This window comes from Dreissena polymorpha, chromosome 8 (assembly GCF_020536995.1).
Source record: "Dreissena polymorpha isolate Duluth1 chromosome 8, UMN_Dpol_1.0, whole genome shotgun sequence".
NCBI classification, from domain to species: domain Eukaryota; kingdom Metazoa; phylum Mollusca; class Bivalvia; order Myida; family Dreissenidae; genus Dreissena; species Dreissena polymorpha.
The window spans coordinates 46,900,202-46,927,163 of record NC_068362.1 but is presented as its reverse complement, the minus strand read 5'-3'; the positions used below and the strand labels follow the sequence as shown (position 1 = coordinate 46,927,163).

At 34.8% G+C, this 26,962-nt stretch overlaps 1 protein-coding gene across 1 annotated transcript in view; it reads right to left on the bottom strand.

Annotated features, from left to right (window-relative positions):
• Positions 1-26,962, bottom strand: part of LOC127841228 (uncharacterized) — a 315,075-nt gene that overhangs the window by 10,113 nt on the left and 278,000 nt on the right. Inside the window, exons 14-15 of the mRNA XM_052369887.1 lie at positions 8,360-8,509; positions 4,862-4,998 (exon numbers count right to left, since the gene is read on the bottom strand). Coding sequence (XP_052225847.1) covers positions 4,862-4,998; positions 8,360-8,509 — 287 coding nt within the window. The remainder of the gene's footprint in view (positions 1-4,861; positions 4,999-8,359; positions 8,510-26,962) is intronic.

Here is a 26,962-nt window from a genome sequence, read left to right as displayed (position 1 = left end):
GGGACAAATCTTCTAACTAAGTTATATGAAGATTGGAAAATAAATGTGGCCTCTAGAGTAATAACAAGGTTTTACTAAAGCCATATAAGGAAAAATGCCCCACTCCCTGGCAGCCATGTTTTTCAACCAACCAGCATCATTTTTGAACTTGTCCAAGATGTTATCGGGATGAATCTTCTGACCAAGTTTCATGAAGATGGGACAGTAAATGTAGCCTCTAGAGTGTTAACAAGATTTTACAATATATATATATAGCCATAAAAGGAAAAATATCCCGCCCCTTGGCCGCCATGTTTTTCAAGCAAACATAACCATTTTCAAAGCCATCCAAGCTATCATTAAAACCAATCTTCTGATCAAATTTCATGAATATTGGACAATAAATGTGGCCTCTAGAGTGTTTACAAGGTTTTATTAAAGCCATATACAGTACAGCGATCAGCGATCAGCGGCAGCAAGGCACAACGAGTTGATGTCGAGTCGGCCGTTGAAGCCGCGTCAGTACCGGTATGCGGCGGCAAGTCGCATTTCGCCGCAAAGCTTCGCATCTGTTCGCCGAGACATGCCGAGGCAAGCTGCGATGATGCCGAGTCGATGCGCATCTTCAAATCAAAATCTCTTAAAAATGATAAGTTATTAAAAAATAAAATAAAATACAATTATAATAATATTTAAAATCATAATTAATTTAATGTGTGGGGATTAAAAATAGATAAAATAGTTAATAAAAAAGCATGCTGTTGTTTTGTTTTTAGTGATTGCATTCCCGTTTTTAACGAAATGGCTGTAATCGGGATAGAAAAAATTATTATTTTAAAAGAATGCAAATTAAAAAAAAAACGAATTTATAAAAACAAAACACGATTATCACAGGCATGTATTAATAAAATTGCAATCATCATTTACCATTGTCATTTTTAGAATCAGCTTAAGTACTTTAAGTTACTTTGTGTGCGTTTATTGCGCCGTATGATTATTGTCTTTATATTAAACAATCAACAAACATATTTGTTTTGGATTTTATTTTTACAACAACATGTATTAGCATTTAAGCATATTTAATGTGTCTGGCCAAGTAAGTTTGTTTCCCGCCTGTAGTGTATATATTCCACACATAAACAAGGTCACGTAATTATGTACAATTATTTTCCCTTTCATATCGAGACATCAAGGAGACCAGGCAGCTGTTTTTGCCCCTACAAGTGGTCAAGGCTCCAGCAGATTGTGGCTTTATAATTGCTTGTTGTTTTTGCTATTATATTTTAGCCGAGACAATTAGCAGTTTGAAGCCACATCAATAATCAACACTAAATTGTTGTTTTGTTAATTATCAGCTTATTATAACTTTTGTTTGACTATGCGTATATAAAGTCGTTTCATTTTGTTTATATTATACAGTTGATATCCCTAATCATTACCATATAGATAATCCCATATATTCCAGTTTTAAAGCAAATTCCGGTAAATATTTACAATAAAAGTGCTAAAGACACACAAACATTCGCAATAATTCTTAAGTATCAAATACATTTTGACATGTGATACTATTTAAAGATGTGATGGAATAACGTCCAATCGGGGCGTTTTTTTTTCCACTGAACACGCGTAAATCGCCTGACGTGATGTTCATGTTTTTATACAACACAAAATACACCCACACTTTCCATGCGACTTTTTACATGTCTGCATAATTTTCGCGCGCTTTTTATGGAGACAAAGTATATTTTAGCACTATTTATTTGAAGCTAGAATTTGTTAATGTCGCATTAGCATTAAAATTCGGAAGCGTGTTTCGGATTACAAATTTAATAAAGCTCATTCGAGAATCGATCAAAACATTAACATTGTGCGTAATTAATTCAACACTAATTTGTTCAAGCTCATTACGTGCCATATCGCCTATTAAAACGTGAAAATAATAACTATGAAAGTAGCATAAATCTAGGTTTCTACACTACACAAATGTACATGTACATATAGGTGCATATCTTTTCACAGGGTCCGCCGCGACTTACGCGGTGGATTTACTCTGCGAAAGTATGCGAGGTTAATATAGACTCGGCGTCCTTGTGCGGATCGATGCCGCTTGCCTCGGCAATACGCCGCGTGAACACACGCCGCGGCCACCGCGTACTAATGATTCTTGCCGTGGCGTGACCGAGAATTATGTTTGTTCCGCGTTGGCTGTACTGTATAGCCATATAAGGAAAAATGCCCCACCCCTGGTGGCCATGTTTTTAAAGAAACCAAAACCATTTTCAAACTCATCCAAGCTATCATTGCGAAATATCTTCTGACCAAGTTTCATGATTATTGGAAAATAAATGTGACCTCTAGAGTGTTAACAAGGTTTTACTATATCCATATAAGGAAAAATGCCCCGCCCCCGTGGCGGCCATGTTTTTCAACCAACCGGCATCATTTTTGAACTCGTCCAAGATACTATTATGATGAATCTTCTGACCGAGATTCATGAAGATCGGACAATAAATGTGGCCTCTAAAGTGTTAACAAGATTTTACTATATATAGCCATATAACGAAAAATGCCCCGCCCCTTGGCAGCCATGTTTTATCATACATGCCATACGTCCCGGATTGTCCGGGACAGTCCCGGAAATGAAGAACTTGTCCCGCTGTCCCGGAAATCTGTCAAATGTCCCGGAATTTACAAAATCCATATATACATTTACCTTATCTTAGGCTTAACTGCACCTCGAATCTGTGTATATCTGCAGCGTCTCCATGACAATGCCTACCCGAATAGGCAGACTACGCTACGTGTCAAAATCGATCAATTAACAGGGGTCCTGTTATCATATCGATTGTCTCACGTTCGCGGTCAAACCGAAAAGGCGGCATTGTTTAATGCGGTTGTTAATTGACTTTAATCTACTACGTCATTATTTCCCGCTGCGTACGGGCAAAGGATAGTTGTTCACACATCTGAAATCCAACATCGCTGAGTAAAATATTAATTGTGATCGGTTGTATGTATTGTGAATTGATTTGAGTTGACGATCTAACGGTACTGTATTGTTGTATTTTTTATTATATAAATGTTATAAATGAATAAAGGCGAATCAACAACTACGCGTTACACACCGGTCTTAACAATAACGCAGTGATGTCACCATCTATGTTTAGAACGCTTACACTGAAAACACGTGGCTTGTATCTAGTAACGGAAGTAGTAATGTTTAATTTGACGTTAATAGATCAAGTGTATTTCGGATAGGCTTTCGAACTTTTGCAATTAACGATGCGAAACAAATAAAACGTACCAAAAATGCACATGTATATAAATATCGCTACATTTTATACATGTCCCGGAAAATCGGCAAAAGTCCCGGACAATTTAACTCAATGTCCCGGAATTGGTCTGAAAAATTATGGCATGTATGGTTTTATTAAGCAAACGTTACCATTTTCGAACTCATCCAAGATATCAATAAGAAAAATCTTCTGACCAAATTTCATGAAGATTGGACAATACATGTGGCCTCTAGAGTGTTAACAAGATTTACAAAAGCCATATACATGTATAGCCTTATAAGGAAAAATGGCACACCCCCTGGTGGCCATGTTTTTAAAGAAACGAAAACCATTTTTAAACTCATCCAAAATGACATTGGGACAAATCTTCTGACCACGTTTCATGAAGATCGGAAAATAAATGTGGCCTCTAGAGTGTTAACAAGGTTTTACTATCGCCATATTAGGAAAAATGCCCCGCCCCCTGGTGGCCATGTTTTTCAACCAACAGGCATCATTTTTGAACTGTCCAAGATATTATTGGGATTAATCTTCTGACCAAGTTTCATGAAGATTGGAAATAAATGTGGCCTATAGAGTGTTAACAAGATTTTACTATAGCCATATAGAGCCATATAAGGAAAAATGCCCCGCCCCTTGGCAACCATGTTTTTCAAGCAAAGGTTACCATTTTCAAAGTCATCCAAGATAGCATTGGGACAAATCTTCTGACCAAGTTTCATGAAGATCAGAAAATAAATGTGGCCTCTAGAGTGTTTACAAGGTTTTATTATAGCCATATCAGGAAAAATGCCCCACCCCCTGGCGGCCATGTTTTTCAGCCAACCGGCTTCATTTTTTAACTCGTCCAAGATATTATTAGGATGAATCTTCTTACTGAGTTTCATGAAGATCAGACAATAAATGTGGCCTCTAGAGTGTTAACAATATTTTACTATAGCCATATTAGGAAAAATGCCCTGCCCCTTGGCAGCCATGTTTTTTAAGCAAACGTAACCATTTTCGAACTCATCCAACATATCATTGAGACCAATCTTTTGACCAAATGTCATGAAGATTGAACAATAAATGTGGCCTCTAGAGTGTTAACAATGCAAATGTTGACGCCGCACGACGGACAAAAGGCGATCACAAAAGGTCACCATTAGCACATTGTGCTCAGGTTAGCTAAAAATTGCACATGAACATCTTCATATTATGCCTGGATGTTGCATGTTGAACAATTTAAGAGAACACCTACAGACAAAAAAGATAGACTGATTTCCATGGTGACTCCAGCATTAACACACCCCCTTTATTTTTGTTAACCCTTTCCACATCAGAAGCAGAGTAAAAATGGCTATGTGCAAACAGCCTATAACCAGAACAGTCTGCGAGTAACTCGCAGTCTGTTCAGGTTTTAAGCTGTTTGCTGCTCATCAGTATCAAAGGGTTGGAAATGAAGCCTAAAAACTTGAATTTAGTACGAAAGGTCGTTAATTAAATTTAACTTTCTAAGGGACTACAAAATTAATGCGTCAAAAAATATTTCTAAGTGGTAAAGGGTTAACAAGGGGTGTTGACAGTTATCTCAAATAAACATTTACAGGTGAGCATTTAGGTGATGGTGAGAGACTACAGTTTTTCTTCTCCTCCGTCTCCAGAGAGCTGGCTTTGGCAAGGGCGAACTTCTTGCGCAGGCTGGACGCAGAAAACGACATCCGATCTTCCGGACTCTCTTTTCCTGAAAACAATGGTGAGCATTTGTTTTAATTTTTCCTGAAGTGCTAGTTTGTAAGCACAAGCAAAGTCAAGATGAATCAGTGTCAACCACAGTTGGTTGACCTTTGTAACACCTTTGTATAAGGGAGTTTCTTCAAGTTGCGTGTATTTGTTGACAAAAAATTATTTGGTTAGTTTCGCTTAGTTCATTTGCACAATTTTTTCACAAGATCAATTGATTCAAACCCAATCATTACCATATTTGTAGGTTTAGTTTAATTTATTGACCAAATTTTGCAACAAAATACAAAATTGATACCTGTCCAACATTTAATGATGCAGCACTAAAACTATACCGAGGGATTTGTATAACAGAAAACCTGATTAACAACCATGTATCTGTTTTTTCCATGCCAATTATTTTTTTTTTCAAGAAACAAGGGCTGTTTGTAAAACATGCATGCCCCCCCCCTATATGGGCTGTGGCAGCAATTGTGGGAATACGTTTTTTTTCACTGTGCCCTTAACCTTTGATCCTAGGCATAAGCATTCTTGAGTTATCATCCAGAAACCATTTTACTATTTTGAGTCACTGTGACCTTGACCTTTGACCTAGTGACCTGAAAATCAATAGCGGTCATCTGCCAGTCATGATCAATGTTCCTATGAAGTTTCATGATCCTAGGCGTAAGCATTCTTGAGTTATCATCCGGAACCCATTTTACTGTTTTGAGTCACTGTGACCTTGACCTTTGACCTAGTGACCTGAAAATCAATAGGGGTCATCTGCCAGTCATGATCAATGTACCTATGAAGTTTCATGATCCTAGGTCTAAGCATTCTTGAGTTATCATCCGGAAACCATTATACTGTTTCAAGTCAATGTGACCTTGACCTTTGACCTAGTGACCTGAAAATCAATAGGGGTCATTTGCCAGTCATGATCAATGTACCTATGAAGTTTCATGATCCTAGGCGTAAGCATTCTTGAGTTATCATCCGGAAACCATTTTACTATTTCGAGTCACTGTGACTTTGACCTAGTGACCTGAAAATCAATAGGGGTCATCTGCCAGTCATGATCAATGTACCTATGAAGTTTCATGATCCTAGGTCTAAGCATTCTTGAGTTATCATCCGGAAACCATTTTACTATTTCGAGCCACTGTGATCTTGACCTTTGACCTAGTGACCTGAAAATCAGTAGGGGTCATCTGCCAGTAATGATCAATGTACCTATAAAGTTTCATGATCCTAGGCCTAGGCGTTCTTGAGTTATCATCCGGAAACCATCTGGTGGACGGACGGTCGGACTGACAGACAGACATGTGCAAAACAATATACCCCCTCTTCTTCGTAGGGGGGGGCATAATAATTAATAATGTAACCTTTTACAGAACCTTATGAATTTCATTGTTTGTCTGTATTCATTAAAAAAACAACATGCTAAATCTAGTTAGCAAAGAGATGTAATTTTTTATTTTCATACCAGCAACTTAATGTCATCAAGGATCATACATGTGGCATCTTGCAGAATCACTTCCGTTTGCACATAATGTCAAAACCCACTGCGTACATTGACCTTGAATAATAGTGCTGATTGATGCGAAGAACAAACATCAATATTTCCTAGTTGAATTCAGCGATTTCATGCAAGTCAGGCAATAATAAGCAGAAATTATTCAGACATTTGCATATAATTAGACTGTTGTTACGCATCTTTGCAAGTATTTGGTTGAATTTCGTATACAGTTCTTTAACCTATTTTCTGCTCTATGACCTTTGTTGCATTATTGCCAAAAAAGAAACTTTTCTATAGATGTAGAACAACATTTACTTGGGAGTAAAAAAATGTAATTGCTCAATCAATTACTCAATCAAAACATTCATATTGCTTACACAATACTGTTGAGTATTGTTAACAAAAAAAATTAACACCAATATATTTAATTTATTTCTTACGAAGGGTTTTGCATATAAAACAGTACCCTTAAAAACTGTGGTATTTTAAAACATTAATAATTTAAGAAATATGATAGAAAACTTACCATATCTTCTACTGATGGATCCATCACATCTTATTAGTAATTAATTTTGTTATAGCTAATTAAATCACACACTTCACAGGATATGTTCCTCACTTATTATTATCTATTGTTAATTTCAAACCATCAAGCAAGGCAAGGCCATGTATCATGTATTGAGTCGTGTTCTGAGAAAACTGGGCTTAATGCATGTGCGTAAAGTGTCGTCCCAGAATAGCCTGTGCAGTCCACACAGGCTAATCAGGGACGACACTTTCCGCCTAAACTTGATTTTCAGTAAGGAGGTACTTCCTTGAAACTAAAAATACCATAAAAGTGGAAAGTGTTGTCCCTGATTAGCCTGTGCGGACTGCACAGGCTAATCTGGGACGACACTTTACGCACATGCATTAAGCCCAGTTTTATCAGAATGCGGCTCTATTGTTATTGCAAGATGCTATGGTAGTTATATTTACACATACATGCAAGAGTCATATTACAACTTAAACAAGCAATCAAGAAAATCTTACAAACAAATGTTAACCAAACAAATCAGCCTTTTTTAAATAGTTTTTAAAGATTCTATTTTGCTAAATAATGATATATTTAAAGGATGATTTCAGTCATTTCTTTAACTTTATAAATATTTAACATCTAAATTATTTTAAATAAGGACACTCAATAATATTTTATTCTTAATTGTCAAATAAAAGGAGCCCTTTTAAAATGGTGAAATGCCAACATTATTAACTCAAAGTATTAGTAAGAATGTATTTCTTCAAACCTGTTAATTAGTTAATCTGCAGAAATTACAGATACCTTAATGTAATAGACTATAAATACTAAGCTGTGTATATATGTTTATATAATGATCATGCTAACAACAAATATACCACTTCTTTTTAGCTGATATATTTCTACATCAAAATGCATTCATATATAGCCATCAAAGTGAAATAAATATTCAAATTTATCAAACAAACTGAAATGCATTTAACTAAATATAAGAGCACTGATATGAATTTCATGACGCAAGCACATATTTCAAAACTAAAATGATATTTTTTTCAGGACAAACTGTTATTGAAGGATTATTTAGAGATTTTTATCTTATTGTTGATGTATCTTATGAGTCTGTTGTATTAAAACAATAGCAATAGCTTTGGATTATTAATACGGAAATGCTAATTAATTACATGGGTAAATTAACTTAGTTATATATTGTTGTTAATGACAGTTATACTTGGTAAAGTCGGAGGACACACAGGATACAGGACACAAAGTGCAGTGATAGACTAACATTGTGCATTAATTGAGGGTACCGTCACAGGAATTAAAAGGTAGGAAACAACAATTTACCTCCGAAACAAGTGTTAGTAAAAGAGGTGCTTTTTTTCTTGGTGTTTTCGTCAATTGCCAAAAGTTGCTTGGGTGGTTCGGGCGTGTCCAGGGAAAAACTTTTCATGCGTACATTCAACTTCTTTCGACGGGTTTTGGGGCTATGTGAAGCTGTCAAATAAACATGTAACAAACTATCTTTAAAACCTAAAAACAACCAAAGAAACTAGGTAAAAATACATCTATAAAACAAATAAATTATCAAAAAGAGACAAATTAACAGACTGCATGATTCAGTCTAAAACTGCTAAAAGAATGCCAGAGGAAACGAAGAGAGGCCATGCTTTGGTTAGCTGTTAGAAGGATTTGAAGGATTGGAAAAATGTAACACAAAAACTATCATGCAGCATCACATATTCATATCAATAAGTCCCGCTCTGTGAAAGAGGGTTTAAGGCATATGTGTAAAGTGTCTTTCCAGATTAGCCAGTGCAGTCTGCACAGGCTAATCAAGGACAAAACATTCTGCTTTAATTGGATTTTTGCTAAGAAGAGACTGTCTGTATATTAAAAATATCATAAAAGCGGAAAGTGTCATCCCTGATTAGCCAGTTGGGACTGCACAGGCTAATCTGGAACGACATTTTACGCCCATGCATTAAACCCCCTTTTCACAGAGCATGGCCAATATACATCATAAGTGTATTTTAATATATAAATGCCTGAAGGTCAGTGCCACCTTAATATCAATCATTTACAAATAAATCGAAGGAAGGAAGTGTACCTTTTTTCAACCAAAGACAAAAACATCTTACCGGACATGTTGAGGTCCAATAACTTTTACAATGTCACTTTATCATTGTATAAAAATACTAAATACAAAAAAATAACAATTTAATTGAAACATGTCCTGTGAAAACATATGGTAAAACCTTCAGTTAAAAGTAAAGAAACCTTTGTAATTTTTGATATACATTACAAGTAATTTCAAACGGCTATATTTTAGGAATCTCCGTGGGAGATTACGTGACCATTAAGATGGTGACATCCGTGCCGAAACAGGTATTTTGCGCCCATTTACCCTTTATTACTCGAGTTAAATTTTTTAATTCTGCTCATTTTTCAGCCATATCAGTAAGAATAAGTGTATATTTCTTCTTAATATTTGTTTTATATCACAACTTTATAAATATAGTCTCTACAAATTTTCTTAGCGGGAGCTGTAATTGTGTGAACCCGCTATAAGAATTTCATAATTTGTGGAACCAGTAAAATTACATTTCATCCACTCAAATATGTGTTGTGTCGCCTTGGTAAACAAGGTACAATTTTTGACTGGTTGTAAGAGTCCTGCTTAGAGTTTGTTACGGCACCAGCTACGATAGCTAGTTTGACTTGTTGGTAAACACGTTTTATTTTAAAGTTAAATAATCTATCGAAATAAAAGAAACATAAACCAGTCCATATTTCAGGTTTTACATATGCATAGTTTCATGTTAATTGTTTATCAACGTTTTAGATATTGTAGTTTTTTTAGTCAGACACAAAGTCAGACAGTTTTAGAAATATTATCTTTCGCATGGGTTGCTTTTTTAGGAGAAGTGTTATGATGTGATAGATATTTAAGTACCATTGTATTTTAGATTTTTTTCTTGACATAATTGGTTCTTACATAAATCATATCACTGAGCAATACAAATGCTACCACAAAAAAACGAAATAAATATATGAAACAAAAGTGTTGTATTCATTAATCCAGTATCATAATCAAACATATCTTTGTACAATCCTGACTTTGCAGATTTAAGTAGAATTTGTCACATATTAAAGAATAATGCATGCCATAATCCTCTTAACTTGGCTTTGTAATTGTATCCCCATGGTGATGAAAATCACACATGCACGACTTCATATCATAAGGAACAATCCCTGAATGTTGTAAAAGTAAATACAAAATATGTGGACACATTTTTGGACAGAGGTTCATTAGGTAATCCAAGCATACCGGCCTTTACTTTGTATGAGATAGGATAAACAACATTAAAGGCTATCATAGTAAAGTGTTATGATGGTTTATGCATCTGAATTCATTCCACCATCAATTCATTCTACCATAATTATATTAAAAATCCTTATGATTTTTTTTTTATAAATTAATTCTTTTAGGTTTCTGATTTTATTAATAATAAACATGCTCATTGTTTGTGAATTAATGTATTGTGTCTTTTATATTTTAAAAAGTTGGCACACCCATGATATTCAAAAAAGCTTTTTGCCCCTTTTTACCGGTAAGTGGTGCTGAAACACAGTTCTTTTCGCAATCAGGTTTACATAGTTACATAGTTTTCCCAATTTGAATGTTCAAATTCCAAAATATTTTATCACAATCCAGAAAGCTTAATAAAAATAGTTAAATTTTATCTCAACCACATCAAAGCAATAATTTACAATTGAAAGAGTCAATTAAACAATTAAGTTATTGTATATTCTAATGTCTTGTTATTTAGTGCTCTTACACCTTTTTGGCAGTCTTATGAAAATGATACACATTTGGTTGAAAGTATGAGCAAATATATTTTCTGAAGAATATTCCAAATAAAAAAATAATTAGAACACAATATTGGAAACAAAGTGCAATTTTATTCAATAATCAATATATCAATAAAGGACAAAAACACACTTTTAAAGATCTGTAAAAACAACAGTCACAACACCAATCCAGTATACAAACATGAGAAAATATTCAAATGACCAAGAATGTTTATACACATAAACAACATTTTTCACAAAATGTATACAATATTGGTAGGGGGAACATTTCAACGTCTCACAATGTACATTACAATAACAATTCTACCCTAAAATACAGGATAAAATAGCTCTACAAAAAGTCTCCTACAACCTTTTGAAAAGTGTAAGAAACTCTAAATATTTAGTGTAGTTTTACTCATTTATTTCTGTTCACAATATAAAATGTACTCTACACACCACATGTAGTTATGTATCATCAGAAGTTTATTAACTTGATTTCATATGAGGGCATTATAAGACAAATATATGTGGCAATTAAATAAGAACATAACCAACAATTTTAGTGATGCAAGAATTCACTTCTTTTGAATTCGCTCAGTCTTCACACATGATAAAATTGCTTTTAATTGTATTCCAAACTCTGCTTGTATCTTACAACCTGCCATTAGCTTCACCATTTATGGGCATTTACCCTTTACCACTTAGATACATATTTAAACGCATTTGTAGACCCTTAGAAAGTTACATTTAATTAAATGCCATTTTTTACTCACAGGCTGTTCTGGTTTTATGCTGTTTGTACATAGATAGTTTAACTTAGCTTCTAAGTGGGAAAGGGTAAATGTAATATGTTATGTTCAAATGATTCATTATGATCAATCAGATAGATGTCTTATAACATATGATAAACATAACATGTGTCAGAGGTTCAGCAGTCCCAGTATTTTATAAGCTCAGACAATTAAACAATAGTTTAAACCTATTTATTTTAGCTCGATTGCATCCAAAGCCTAAGGCTTATTACTGCTGTCGAGTCTGTTTCCTGGGCCGAACCAATACTTGGTGTCTTGAGGGGAGTTCTAAAGAACAATCCTACAGTGGAGATCGAAACCATGACCTCCCCGTCGCTAGGTGGACACCATATCCATTACACCATGGGGACATGTAAAATTAAACAATACATACTTCATACTATTTTAAAATACACTAAAGAGACTATTAGTAATTTCCACTAAATGTTGTGAAAAAGGTAACAAAAATCATTCACAGACAAAAAACTGATAAAATCATGACCAGCCAATCAGAAAAAGATGTTTATTACAGAAAAATCTGAACAATAACAGAGGACATAATGCAAAAAACAGTAATATACAACCTAATATGATATAGAAATGGCTTATAAGCAACAACTGCAAAAGCTAGCCAGCAAACATGAAGACAATTATGAGGACTAACTTTACAAAAGTAACAAAAAAACCATAAAGCATAATAATGGTCACTCTAATGTCCAAACCGCAATTAATAAACAATTGTTAAAATCTTAATAATCTGGCAAAAGGCCATTGCACATGAAAACATAACTCTGATGCATTAAGCTCAATTTCTGATAAATGACATTTATATACATTGACACAGAAAATTTATTTTGAATTGAGACCTTTTTGCAATCAGCTATTCAGTTATTTGCAATTGATACAGATTTTTTATAAAAAGAGTGCATCATAAATGAAACAAAATTACATGAACAATGTCAATCCCCACCTCTTTAGTAATTACTTCTACAAAGCAAACATCTTATTTACAAAATATCACGATGAAATTTTAATATTGCACCAAGTTTGAAAATCAGTTTTTTTATAGTTTCTAAAATCAAAAAAACATAATTGCCACTTCCAATCATGCATCACTATTACAACATATATATTAGTAACAGAGCAAAAGCATATATCTTCCCTGGTAATGAATGCAAGATAATGGCCTTTAAGTTCTGAATTGCGCAAGGTATTTCTGTTAAGTACAGTTTGCTTGGTTATATTATTGAACTGCCTCAGTTAGCCTTGATATTTAACTGATAACAAACAAGAGATGTGTTTGTTAGAAACAAAATGCCCCCTAACTGCGCTGCTTAAAATTATTTATTTTAGTTTTTGATAAAAATAGAAAATTACTTCCCTTGTAAAAATGATCTGTACCTGCAAAATGATAAATAAAAATTATCTCCGATTAAAGATTATTACTTCCCTTCCTCTTTAGTCATTACTTCTACAAAGCAAACATCTTATTTACAAAATATCACGATGAAATTTTAATATTGCACCAAGTTTGAAAATCAGTTTTTTTATAGTTTCTAAAATCAAAAAAACATAATTGCCACTTCCAATCATGCATCACTATTACAACATATATATTAGTAACAGAGCAAAAGCATATATCTTCCCTGGTAATGAATGCAAGATAATGGCCTTTAAGTTCTGAATTGCGCAAGGTATTTCTGTTAAGTACAGTTTGCTTGGTTATATTATTGAACTGCCTCAGTTAGCCTTGATATTTAACTGATAACAAACAAGAGATGTGTTTGTTAGAAACAAAATGCCCCCTAACTGCGCTGCTTAAAATTATTTATTTTAGTTTTTGATAAAAATAGAAAATTACTTCCCTTGTAAAAATGATCTGTACCTGCAAAATGATAAATAAAAATTATCTCCGATTAAAGCTTATTACTTCCCTTGGATTTGTTTTTTACCTTTGAAGAATGACCTTGACCTTTCACCACTCAAAATGTGCAGCTCCATGAGATACACGTACATGCATGCCAAATATCAAGTTGCTACATGTATCTTCAATATTGCAAAACTTATGGCCAATGTAAAAGTTTTCGGAAGGACGGACAGACAGACTGATGGATAGACAGACTGACAGACAGTTTAACTGCTATATGCCACCCTATAAGGGGCATAAAAAGATTGATTCTCTATGCCTTACAATACATCATAAACTGCTTATGTGTTCTGGTATTTTGGAAAATAAAAGAGTAAGTTTCATTTCTTTTATTTGTTGAATTTCTGATTGACCTCAGATTCCTATCTCCAGGGTACTATTCCAGTGACTAAACAATTGCATGTTTTTGTAGACATATTCATTTGGTAATTAAACGAGGCCACTGCATGCATGGCTTGTCATATCAAGGTATTACATTTTGTTTAGATACTTTAGTTAGTTTGAGTAATAAGCCATGGCCATGGTCTATAAATATAAGATTTTACAGCAATTTTAATTGATCAGCTCTGATGCTTTTAATTTCTGGATTTCAAATTTGCATTCATAAAAAAAACACATTTTCTTAGAACCTTTTTCCTTTAAGTATATACACTCAACAATTTATTTAAAAAAATTAGCACATGGTTTCTGATTTCCAGAGTATACTTTGTAATAGGTAAAAAGGGCGGATTGTCTCGTCTTTAATTTCAACATTGTGCAGCTAGTTTGATGAAATATTCAGCCAATTTAATTCAGTGTATTTCCCATTTTATTTGATCTATAATATAGGCCCAGAGTAAGTTTTATCTTTTAGTTGTACAGTTTGATAAGTGTGCTAGTTATTACCAGTAAGTTTTGTTATACAATACACACATGCAACATAATGTGTTTTTCTTAAAGGGACATAAGAACAAAATCTGTTACATCTACTAAAATCTACATGATTATACCTATCAGCATTAAACTCTTAAACAAACCAGGGCTGTTTGTAAAACATGCATGCCCCCCATATTGGCTGTCAGTTGTAGTGGCAACCATTGTGTGAATACGTTTTTTGGCACTGTGACCTTGACCTTTGACCTAGTGACCTGAAAATCAATAGCGGTCATCTGCGAGTCATGATCAATGTACCTATGAAGTTTCATTATCCTAGGCGTAAGCGTTCTCGAGTTATCATCCGGAAACCATTTTACTGTGTCAAGTCACCGTGACCTAATGGACGTAAATAGGGGTCATCTGCGATTCATGATCAATATACCTATGAAGTTTCATGATCCTAAGTGTAAGCGTTCTTGAGTTATCATTTGGAAACCATTTTTCTAAGTTGAGTCAGTATTTCCTGTCACCGTGACCTTGACCTTTGACCTAGTGACATGAAAATCAATAGGGGTCATCTGCGAGTCATGATCAATGTACCTATGAAGTTTCATGATCCTAGGCATAAGCGTTCTTGAGTTATCATCCGGAAACCATTTTATTATTTCGGGTCACCCTGACCTTGACCTTTGACCTAGTGACCTGAAAATCAATAGGGGTCATCTGCTAGTCATGATCAATGTACCTATGAAGTTTCTTGATCCTAGGCCTAAGCGTTCTTGAGTTATCAAGAAACTATCTGGTGGACGGACGGACATACGGACATACAGACCGACATGTGCAAAACAATATACCCCCTCTTCATCGAAGGGGGGCATAAATATTAACTTTCTCATGCTTAAATACTATGTTTAGTCTATAGTTAATGGTAACAAAAAAAGGTTGCATATGAGGAAATTAAGTAATTTGTGAGCAAACAATTACCTTCCCTTATTTAATCACTGATGCCAACAATTAAATGATCACATTAAGAATATATCTACAATGTCATATTATTTGGACGTGGTATGTCATAATGAAATCTTGAGCATAATGCTATTTGCCAGTCTTTGATTTTCCTTTTTTTACTTCTTTTTCTGGTTTGCTGAAAGGTGATTGAGGTCCTAAAACAAAGAAAAAAGTAGCTTAGACTTTCCTGACCTATTGAATAACTGTAATATTTAATGAAGTGTACCTATTTTCGACCTTATCTAACTCTTAACAGGTACAATATTATCAAACATTTTCTTAGGTACATCAACTATCCACAAAAAATTCAAGGTCCGCTTTGTTGCCCTTAACGTTTCATTGATCATAGAAAAAAATATCATGGACAGAATGTAAAAAGTTGCTACCAAATATCAAGCTACAAAAATATGAAGCTCCAAAAGTGTGGTCGGTTAAGATGGTTCTTAACCAAGAGCTCATGGGTAGGGGGGACAACTGTTAATAATGGTGGTTATTCAAGGGTAAATGTAAACAACAAGAAACCGTCAGGGACGGGTGATGCTTCCCAAAGATTTTTTTTGTCACAATATTGCACTATATATTCAGATAAAAGGAAACGTCTTGAGGGCACAGTAGTTGGGGGGACAAGTATTTTTTTATAGAAAACTTCAAAGGGCCATAACTCTGTGAAAAATCATCTGACCAGAACCCGCTGATAATATGCACATCTCCTCTTGGTAGTGAAGCTTCCCATAAAGTTTCATTGAATTCCGGTAATTAGTTGCTGAGAAATAGCCCGGACAAGAATTGCACTATATGTACAGTTAATGGAAAATTTCAAAAATTTCAAAGGTCCATAACTCTGTGAAAAATCATCCGACCAGAACCCGCTGATAATATGCACATCTCCTCTTGGAAGTGAAGCTTCCCATAAAGTTTCATTGAATTCCGGTCATTAGTTGCTGAGAAATAGCCCGGACAAAAATTGCACTATATGTACAGTTAATGGAAAATTTCAAAGGGCCATAACTCTGTGAAAAAAATCATCCGACCAGAACCCGCTGATAATATGCACATCTCCTCTTGGTAGTGAAGCTTCCCATACAGTTTCATTGAATTCCGGTCATTAGTTGCTGAGAAATAGCCCGGACAAGAATTGCACTATATGTACAGTTAATGGAAAATTTCAAACGGCAATAACTCTGTGAAAAATCATCCGACCAGAACCCACTGATAATATGCAAATTTCCTTTTGGTAATGAAGCTTCCCATAAAGTTTCATTGAATTCCGGTCATTAGTTGCTGAGAAATAGCCCGGATAAAAATTGTGCACGGACGGACACATGGACGGAAGGACGGACGGACAGACGAAGCGGCGACTATATGCTCTCCCCAAAATAAATTTTGGGGGAGCATAATAAAAGAAACATGCATCTAAATGCTTATATAACATGCAAAAACTGATTGAAAGAAATAAGACAGAAATGGTAACATGTGTAAACTGTGTTTATACTATTTATCAAATAATTAATATCCACAATTTATTAAAAAATATATATATATGAATTCAAAATCTCAGAATAAACAACCTTGACATAAAGGTAATTAGGGTTTAAAATGTAAAACACGAAATATTATAAAGATAAACAGTAGGTAATGATAACAATTAAGTGAAATATCATAATTAAGCGTAACAGTAATAATAGACAGAACAAGAGTTACAATGGATTTTCCAAAAAAAAACTCATTTGCTTCAATGTTTAAAAAAGCTTGACACATAAACAGGGAACTAACATATTTTAAACAGGAACAGAAATGCAGGAACAATTTGTGCTCGAATACGTACAGGTCAGTGCAATACACAAATGTTTAGAACCAATACCATGTCAAACATTCCTAGCAGAAAAAATCTCAAAATATACATTCTTTTAGTTTATAATTAATTTATATATTGTCAGCTTCATAAAAAATCATTAGATGAAAAAAATTACTCTTGTGATATTGTTTTTGGAGATAAATTACTACTATAAAGGTTGTCGAAAATAACTGCAGCTTATACCGTTATACAAAACTGCATGAAGAGCAATAACTGATAGAAAAGTTTTACATATTTAACCATAACTTGTTAAACCATTTATGCCTAGCGTCTAGAAAAAAGGACTTGGCAAACAGCGTAGACCCAGATGAGAAGCCGCATCATGCGGCGTCTCATCTGGGTCTACGCTGTTTGCTTAAAGGAATTTCTGTAAGAAATATTCCAAATATAGTAATAAATATACTAGACATCCCTATTTTGGAAATAAATTGATCCAATTTAGAAGGATGGGAGTCTGTCCACTAGGTATAAATGGGTTTAAGTATGTATACAACAGTTACTGATAGAAAGGTTTGACATGTTGTTAAACCATACATAGTTAAAGTATAACAGCACACAAATCCAGTGTTGAAGACTTTGTCCTGGGAATCTGCAAGGCTGCAAGTGCCACAATGAAGAGAACAACACACTTTTGGTTCCTTTACAAGACACAGAATGTTTCTTGGGACCAAATCCATATAGCCCATACAGAAACAAGTCAAGAAAAACTATCCTTAATTGCACAGCACCAACTTTCAATATTATTATTGTGTATCTGAATAATGATAAAAAGGCCAACATGTCAGCCCCGCTCAGAGAAAATGGGGTTTAATGAAGGTGCTATAAGTCTTGTTGCAGATTAGCCTGTGTGGTCTGCACTGGCTAATCAAGGACAACACTTCCTCCCACTAGGCTCGTATATCATTCAGAACAGACTTCGTTTCAACAAAAAATTCCATAAAAGCGGACAGCGCATTCCCTGATTAGCCTGTGTGCACAACACAGGCTAATCAAGGATGAAACATTACGCATGTGCATTACAGTGTACTCAGCTTTTTCCCTGACTGAGGCTCAAATAAAAGTTTACTGAATTTAAGCCTTTCCAGAAAAAGATGTATTGCGCCATATTGTGCCTTGTTTGTTTAAGGGGACGGTCCCTTGCCATAAACATAAACCTTACATTGCTGTTTAGAATTATTTTCTGCCGCCAGGTATGAGGTTTCATTGGATCCTTCAAATTTTATAAAAACAATATTCGACCTTAAAGAAAAGAGTTAGTCCATTTGTTTTTTAAGAGCTTTATGGATTTGGACCCAGGACAGACAATTGTTTGTACACCGGCTGGTGTGTTGCCTACAAAGGCAAAAAATCAAACAAGGAAGTCTTCTTTGAAGGAGCAGTGCTTTTGTAGATCTCCTTGAAATCGTATCCAAGGCTTGTAGGGGTGGATGGGGCATGGAAGGGATCTGCAAACAGTGGGGTAAGTACAGCAACACAGATAACACATAAGAGAGCTTGTGAGAGTTATACATTGGTACATGTATTTATTTGCAGTCAGCACATGCTAGGGCATAAAGAGAATATTCTGTAATTAATGAATGAAAATGTAAGAGTTTAGAACAGAAGCTTTCATATGTAATTTTTAACAAAGAGCATTAAATCTTTAACAAGAGAGCCTCAAAAAGCCCAAAGTCACTCACTCATCACTACTTATGATTACTTATGATTACTGCATGTATGTTTGTATTTTGGGCCGGAGGCCTTTCAGTACAAATAAACCTATTGTCATTGTCATTGATTCAAATGACCTGACCTGTTCTGTGCAGCCTGAAATATTTTTAGAACAAATGTTCTGACCAAGTAGCATGAAAAGTGAACTATTAACATAACTTTTAGAGTGCTAACAAGGTTTTACTATAGCCATTTACGGATAAATTCCCATCCCCCGGTGGCCATGATTTTCAACAAATCAGAACCATTTTCGAACTTGTCCATAGTATCGTTAGGACAAATCTTCTGACCAAGTTTCATGAAGGTCGCATAATAAATGTGGCAACTTGAGTGTTAACAAAGTTTTACAATATAAAGAAAAATGCCCGGCCTCCTGGTGGCCATGTTTTTCAAACAACTGGAACCATTTTCAAACTTATCCAAGCTATAATTGGGACAAATCTTCTGACCAAGTTTCATGATGATTGGAAAATAAATGTCCTGGCCTCTAGACTCTTAACAAAATTGTACTATAGCCATATAAGGAAAACTGCCCCACACCCAGGCAGCCATGTTTTTCAACTGGCCTAAAGCATTTTCAAACTTAGCCCAGATATCATTAGAAAAAATGTTCTGACCAAGTTTCATGAAGATTGGGCTATAAATGTAGCTTCTAGAGTGTTAACAAGGTTTTCTCAAGCCATACATAGTCATATAAGGACATTTTTTTCAAGCAAACGGAATCATTTTTGAACTCCTCCAAGATAACATTGAGACAAATTTTCTGACCAAGTTTCATGATGATGGGACAATATATGTGGCCTCTAGAGTGTTAACAACGTTTAACAATGGCAATTAAAGGAAAAATGCCCAGCCCCCTGGCAACCATGTTGTTAAGCCAACTGGAAATATTTCCAAACTCATGCAAGATGCCATTGAGACAAATCTTCTGACTGAATTTCATGAAGATCAGACAACAAATATGGCCTCTAGAGTTTTAACAAGGCAAATGCTGACGCAGAACAATACACAATACACAATGGACAAAAGGCGATCACTAAAGCTCACTATGAGCACATTGTGCTCAGGTGAGTTTGAAACTAATAAAATTAAGAAACCATGACAATATGGAGATGAAGTTTAATGAAATTCACTAAAAAAATACAGGGAGTTTTGCGCACAGAAGAATCTGTTCAATCGAAGATTGCAGACTCACACAGGTCTGCATGGTGGCTTAATTTTTACATCCGACTGCCTTCTGGCAGGGCGTACAATAGATAAAGATTGGCCCTTGGATAAGATTACAAAGCTAGCAATATACAGTCATAACCCTTTAAACAAATTACACAAAATATGGCACAGTGAAATGAAAGGATGCAAAGAATCTTTAGCCCAGTAAACAAACTATTCCTACAGTGGTTTTTGCCTTGCCTTAATGTATTTTCATCAGATTTCAAACTCATTTCTTACATAAATAAATCAATTATCTTCCTTACCCCTCATTGTACAATGTGTTTTGCTTTGATGATGCTAACATTAGATTTTTTTCAGCAACCAAAATGCTCACCACAAATTTCAAACACAAGCAGGACACAATTAATGTGCACAAATGGTTATAGCAAAAGCATTGGTCATAATAAGTCACACAAAGGAAATAAAATTCTTCTGTTTAATACCAAGTCCATATCAATATGACTGCTTTGAGTATGGATTTAAAGAATTAACCACCATACAATTGGTACTTGACATCGCCATGAAAATCTAAACCGAAAATTCAAAATTCAATGACATTTTTATTTTTAAAATTGTCAATTATATACGCTACATTTACTTAGATATTTACATTTGTAATGGCAGCTTTCGATATTTTATTCAATTTACCCCAACCTTTACAATAAAAATATCACAGTCATAGAAAACATAGAAAAAAGTCAGTTGTACAGGACAATGTATCATACTTATATTAACAGCAATCTAAAATATAACAGAGGTATCAGCAACACTCGAAAAAACTGTATTTAATATCAGTGTTATTCGGTGGAAATGCGGCTGACGGTTCTAACGTAACCACGAAATGACGGGGCTGAATCATCGCTTTCAGTCGGTGTGTTCATTGGTGACGTTCTTTGTATCTTACTGTACACTTTAGTAATATCTATCTCAATCTGTGAGAGGTTACAAGTGCAACATACAGCAGAGGCCCCCTGATTGGTCAGTTGACATTTCCCATCAGGCTGAAGCTTATCACCCATTGGTTGAGCCAAGTGATAAGCACAAATCATATTTCTCATGTTAACAGCTGAAAATCAACAGGCAGAAGAGCATAGCATTTTGTTTTACTTGCTAGGTGAACACACATGACATAAATATTTAACATTATGATATGACAACTGACACATAACTCTCTTAAGTCACAAGATATATATCTAAAATTGCACAACCTTAAAAGAGATTATCTTAATTAAGTTGATAAATAAAAGGCTCTTTTCTGTTCAAAATTATTTTTATTTCTTCTGATGGCCCTCAAATTAGTTTTAATGATGTGATACAGTAGTAACTTTTTAAAGATGCAATTTGTTAGTGGGGCTCATAACACATTTTTAGTTTGCTACATGTAATGAGCAGTTTGGCAAAAAGGCACACAGAGTGGAAATTCATATGATAGTACATGTAGCAATATAAAGAGAAATAAATTTATTTTTCAATTTAAATAAATGAAAAAGAATTAAGAGAAAGGAGCAAAAGGGAAGAAATTCTACGAAGAATTGTGCAATATATACATGATACAACAGCAGGGTGACAACACTTAAGACACTACAGTTACCATGACAACATGGCTCAACATATAAAGGACAACACGTATTTGCCAAGTAGACTGTCAACACAGAGAAGACAACACTTTTGAAGCATTTCAGATATGTAAAAAAAATGGTAAAAATCAACCACTGGTTGTATAAAAAGGCAAACATTACTACAAATAGACATCAAAGTACTTGCTAAATGCACACCATAAACATTCACATGGTAAATATTGAAGTAGTACAGTACTACCAGAAATATCAACGTTTTCACTCACAATATTTATTTGTTAAATCATCTTTTTGACCAGAATGTGTCTTGAGTAGACATTGTATGGATACATAATGTTTCATGTATTATTTATATATATAAAAGGGACTTGTTCACAGTTGTTCAAATCAACAATTATGCATTATATTAAACAAACATAATAATACTGGGAACAATGTTTTAATATAGATTTGTTTAGTGATAATCAAAACAAGAAAGCGCTTGAATTGCTTTTCATTGATAATAACGCAAAAACATGTTTTACCAACATGGCATTTACACCTTATGACATCAATAGCCTTAGTTGTGTTGTGAATGAGCATCAGCTCTTGCTTTGAATGATCCCAAGTTTCAGCTATATGGAAGGATTTTTTTAGATTGTATTTTTCTTGTTATATAAGATGTTAACTATTCACAATATTACATATTTGTGAGTAAATTCATTAAATAAAATCTGTGACCCAGATTAAAAGCCAGCCTAGATGTCAAGACAACCTGTTTGACCAAGTTTCATCAAGATTGAGTCATCATTGTGGTCTCTAGATTGGTAACACAGTTTTTATAAACTTTGCATGATCTTGTTACCTAGTTTTTAAACCCAGGTGGCCCAGATTCAAACTTAACCCACATATCGTCAAGATAAACATATTGAACAGAATCATGTTATCACTTTACTCAATGTAGATATCAACTGTTGTTGTCAACTTTGGTAGTTTAGTTGGAACCTATTCATTTAAGTTCATTTGTGCCTTGTTCTGATAAAACTTGGCTTAATTCGTGTGCATTAAGTGTCGTCCCAGATAAGCCTGTGCAGTACGCACAGGCTAATCAGGGACGACACTTTCCGCTTAAACTTGATTTTCGGTAAGAAGGGACTTCCTTCAAACTAAAAATACCATACTGTGGACTGCACAGGCTAATCTAGGACGACACTTTACGCATATGAATTAAGCCCAGTTTTATCAGAACAAGACACATGAATTAAGCCCAGTTTTCTCAGAACAAGGCTCATTTAATCAAGACCATAAGACCCCTTGAAACTCTCTCAGTTTCCTCAGTAGAACCAGTACTTTGGGCTTTAGATAATATTTTGATAAGGCTTTCAGAGTGGTCATCAAACCTGTGATCCTCTAGTTGCTAGGAAGACATCACATCAACAGCGCAACCATTCTTTTAACTGCTTGCCATGAAATAACATCAATCCTACATGAAGATTATAAACCCTGTTCTGTGAATACTGGTCTTCATGCATATGCATGAACTGTTGACCCAGACACATCTGTACAAATCGCACAGGCTAATTAGGGATGGCACCTATGCCTCAACTGGATACACGTTTTTAATTAGGCTTCCTTCAAACAAGAAATTCCATACAAGAGGGCATGAAAGGCCCAAAGTCGCTCACCTGAGATAAAAAGAAATGACCTGTTCTTTGCAGCCCAAGATATCAATGGAACAAATGTTCTAACCAAGTTTCATGAAGAATGAACGACAAATGGCCCCCTGGCGGCCATGTTTTTTTTAACAGACCTGAACCATTTTTGAACTCTTCCAAGATATGTCCAAATTTCATGAAGATTGGGCAAAAAAATGTGTGTTCTAGACTGTCCACATTTTTTCACTATATACATAATTATAAAGAAATGTGACTTCTAGAGTGTTCTTAAGCTATTTTACTATATAAATATAAGGAAAAAGACCCCCCTGGCTGCCATGTTTTTTAACTGATCCAAACCATTTTCGAACTAAACTGTCGCATCCAGGTGTGGTAGTGCGGTCTCGTTCCCTTACGCAAGTGAACTGGTCACAGGACGGTTACAAGTTATGTAGCTTTGTGAGCACTTATGTAATGTGGAAATATTTATTCGACGCTTATTTCCAGTCAGGATGACACCACTGGCTGGTTGTAATTCAATTAACTAAAGGCGTCGAGTCAGATACGCCTGAATACACTCAAAGAATTAATCTATAAGTGAAAACCAAAGCAGCTTTAACGAAAATAACTAACTTTTATTCCAAGAACTCGGAAAATGAAGAACAATGACAGAGAATTAAGAACAGGTACAAGCCGAGTCTAAAGAATCTACCGGTAAGTATCGTTACAAAAATGAACAAAATACAGCAAATACCTGAATGAATGTAAATAAAGAAGTTCACAATCTGTCAAAAAAACTGATATAAATATTAGTTACTGTAAGTCTAGAAGTTGCTTCAAAAATCTAGTTTAGAAAATAGGTCTAACTTAATCTAAAGAACACAATTTATGGAGATTAGGAAACTTCAGTGAATCAAATGTAAAAATAAGAAGAATTTACTAAAGTAATTGAAATAAAATGGAGTCTTTCTAATTTAAAAAATACCAAATACAAATAATCTAAATAATAAGAATTATTTAGAAAATAATGCCAAAATGTCTTGATGCTGATGTTACAATTATTTAGAGTTTAATTATTTCAAAATTCCAACCTTTTTCAAGAGCTGTTACCTTTTCAAGAAAGCATCAAGAGGTGATTAAATCACCCAAAACAGCTTATTTTATACAGTTCTGAGAGCATTGGCAGAAGAGTCTATTTTCCCTCAGAACAGTCCATTTATCAATGATCAATAGGCCATCCTTAAAAATTCTTTTGTTTGGCATAACCCGACCGACCCACTAAAATCGGCCAGACTGAATTTTTTTGTTACTTTCAAAAACAAGATGTGTTTGTGAAACACAATGTCCCCCTATATGATGTTTGACATTGTAGGATGACCTTGACCTTGTGAAGGATGACCTTGACCTTGACCTTTCACCACTCAAAATGTGCAGCTCCATGAGATACACATGCATGCCAAATATCAAGTTGCTATCTTCAATATTGCAAAAGTATTCATAAAATAAGCGATTTGGGCCACATATATTTGACCTCTGACCTTGAAGGATGACCTTGACCTTGACCTTTCACCACTCAAAATGTGCAGCTCCATGAGATGCACATGCATGCCAAATATCAAGTTGCTATCTTCAATATTGCAAAAGTATTCATAAAATGAGCGATTTTGGCCACATATAATTGACCTCTGACCTTGAAGGATGACCTTGACCTTGAACTTTCACCACTCAAAATGTGCAGCTCCATGAGATACACATGCATGCCAAATATCAAGTTGCTATCTTCAATATTGCAAAAGTATTCATAAAATGAGCGATTTTGGCCACATATATTTGACCTCTGACCTTGAAGGATGACCTTGACCTTGACCTTTCACCACTCAAAATGTGCAGCTTCATGAGATACACATGCATGCCGAATATGAAGTTGCTATCTTCAATACAGCAAAAGTTATTGCAAAATGTTAAAGTTGGCGCAAACAGACAGACAGACCAACAGACAGACAGGGCAAAAACAATATGTCCCCACTACTATAGTGGGGGACATAAACATTTTTTTTTTTGCTCGCCGAAACTTCTTTCCGCTTAATTTGTCCTTTCCGCTTATTATCCTTTCCGGTTGTTTGCATCATTTAATTGAATGCTTTTTCAAGTATATCTAGAATAGCAATGAACAAAACACGTACCGGTATTTATTTGAGTCGCCTATTTATTTGACATATGCATATGCGATTAATTAGACTTTATATACAATTAAACCACTCTTGTTTTCTTGTATCCCTTTAATTAAAATACGCTGCTGTTGTTAAGGATAGTTTGGGAGTAAAAAAAGACAAATTAATTCATTATCACCATGCAATTCAATTCGGCAATCGGCAGAGATGTAAAATATTATCGCCATATAACTAATTAATTAATTATCACTCTTTAATTCAGATCGGTAAATATTCGGTAGAAAGATAAAAAGTGGTCAGCTTAGAAATATTTATTGACGGGTATTGTCACGTTTTTGTTTCATTTGCTTATCTCTTTATACAACTTTCCGACCAGTCGCTATTTTGGAGGCAGACGGAGATATTAAATGTGTATTCAAATTATACAATATCTGCGCATGAATGACCCAATATTATCCGATAGCTCCACCCGTTCTCGCGTTTCATTCGACAACATCATGTCATGTGTAAGCAAGCTCAATGCTGATTGCATGGCCAGCTACCATGTGCACTTCATTAACAATAAGGTCAAGCAATGTCTAATCGGGTACAGACCAGGTTTCGCTAACTGTTTGAATTGCAAACACTTTCATTGAAACAAAGAGACAAATATAGAAAACCAGTCCGGATTAAAATGGCGGATGTTTTAAACCAAATTTTACTAGATTATCGCATTTTCGCAATTAAGATTTTTCTTGAGCCAAATTTTCAATAGTTTTGCAAATGACTCAAATGGCAAACGACAGCGCGAGCATTGAGAATGTGTTATTATTGGAATAAATGCTCACTACTACAGGGCTTGTGCTGTTGTTCGCCATTTGCGAAAGTATAGCGAATTTGCCTCTAGAAAAAAATAATTTGCGAATATGCTCGTTAAATTTCATTGAAAACATCCGCCATTTTAATCCGGAGTGTATTTTTAAAACTATTTTTCTCTTTGTTTCCATGAACAATTTGAAGCGCATATGGTAGCGGGCCAATCAACATTGAGTTCGCTATCGGGTAATATTGGGTCATTCATGCGCAGATAATGGAATACACAGTTGATATTGTCGTCTGCCAACAATATAACGGCCGATGGCAAAAGTTGTATAAACAAGGGCTGTTTGTAAAACATGCATGCCCCCCATATGGGCTGTCAGTTGTAGTGGCAGCCATTGTGTGAATACGTTTGTTGTCACTGTGACCTTGACCTTTGACCTAATGTAAGTTATCATCCGGAAACCATTGTACTATTTCGAGTCACCGTGACCTTGACCTTTGACCTAGTGATCTGAAAATCAATATGGGTCATCTGCCAGTCATGATCAATG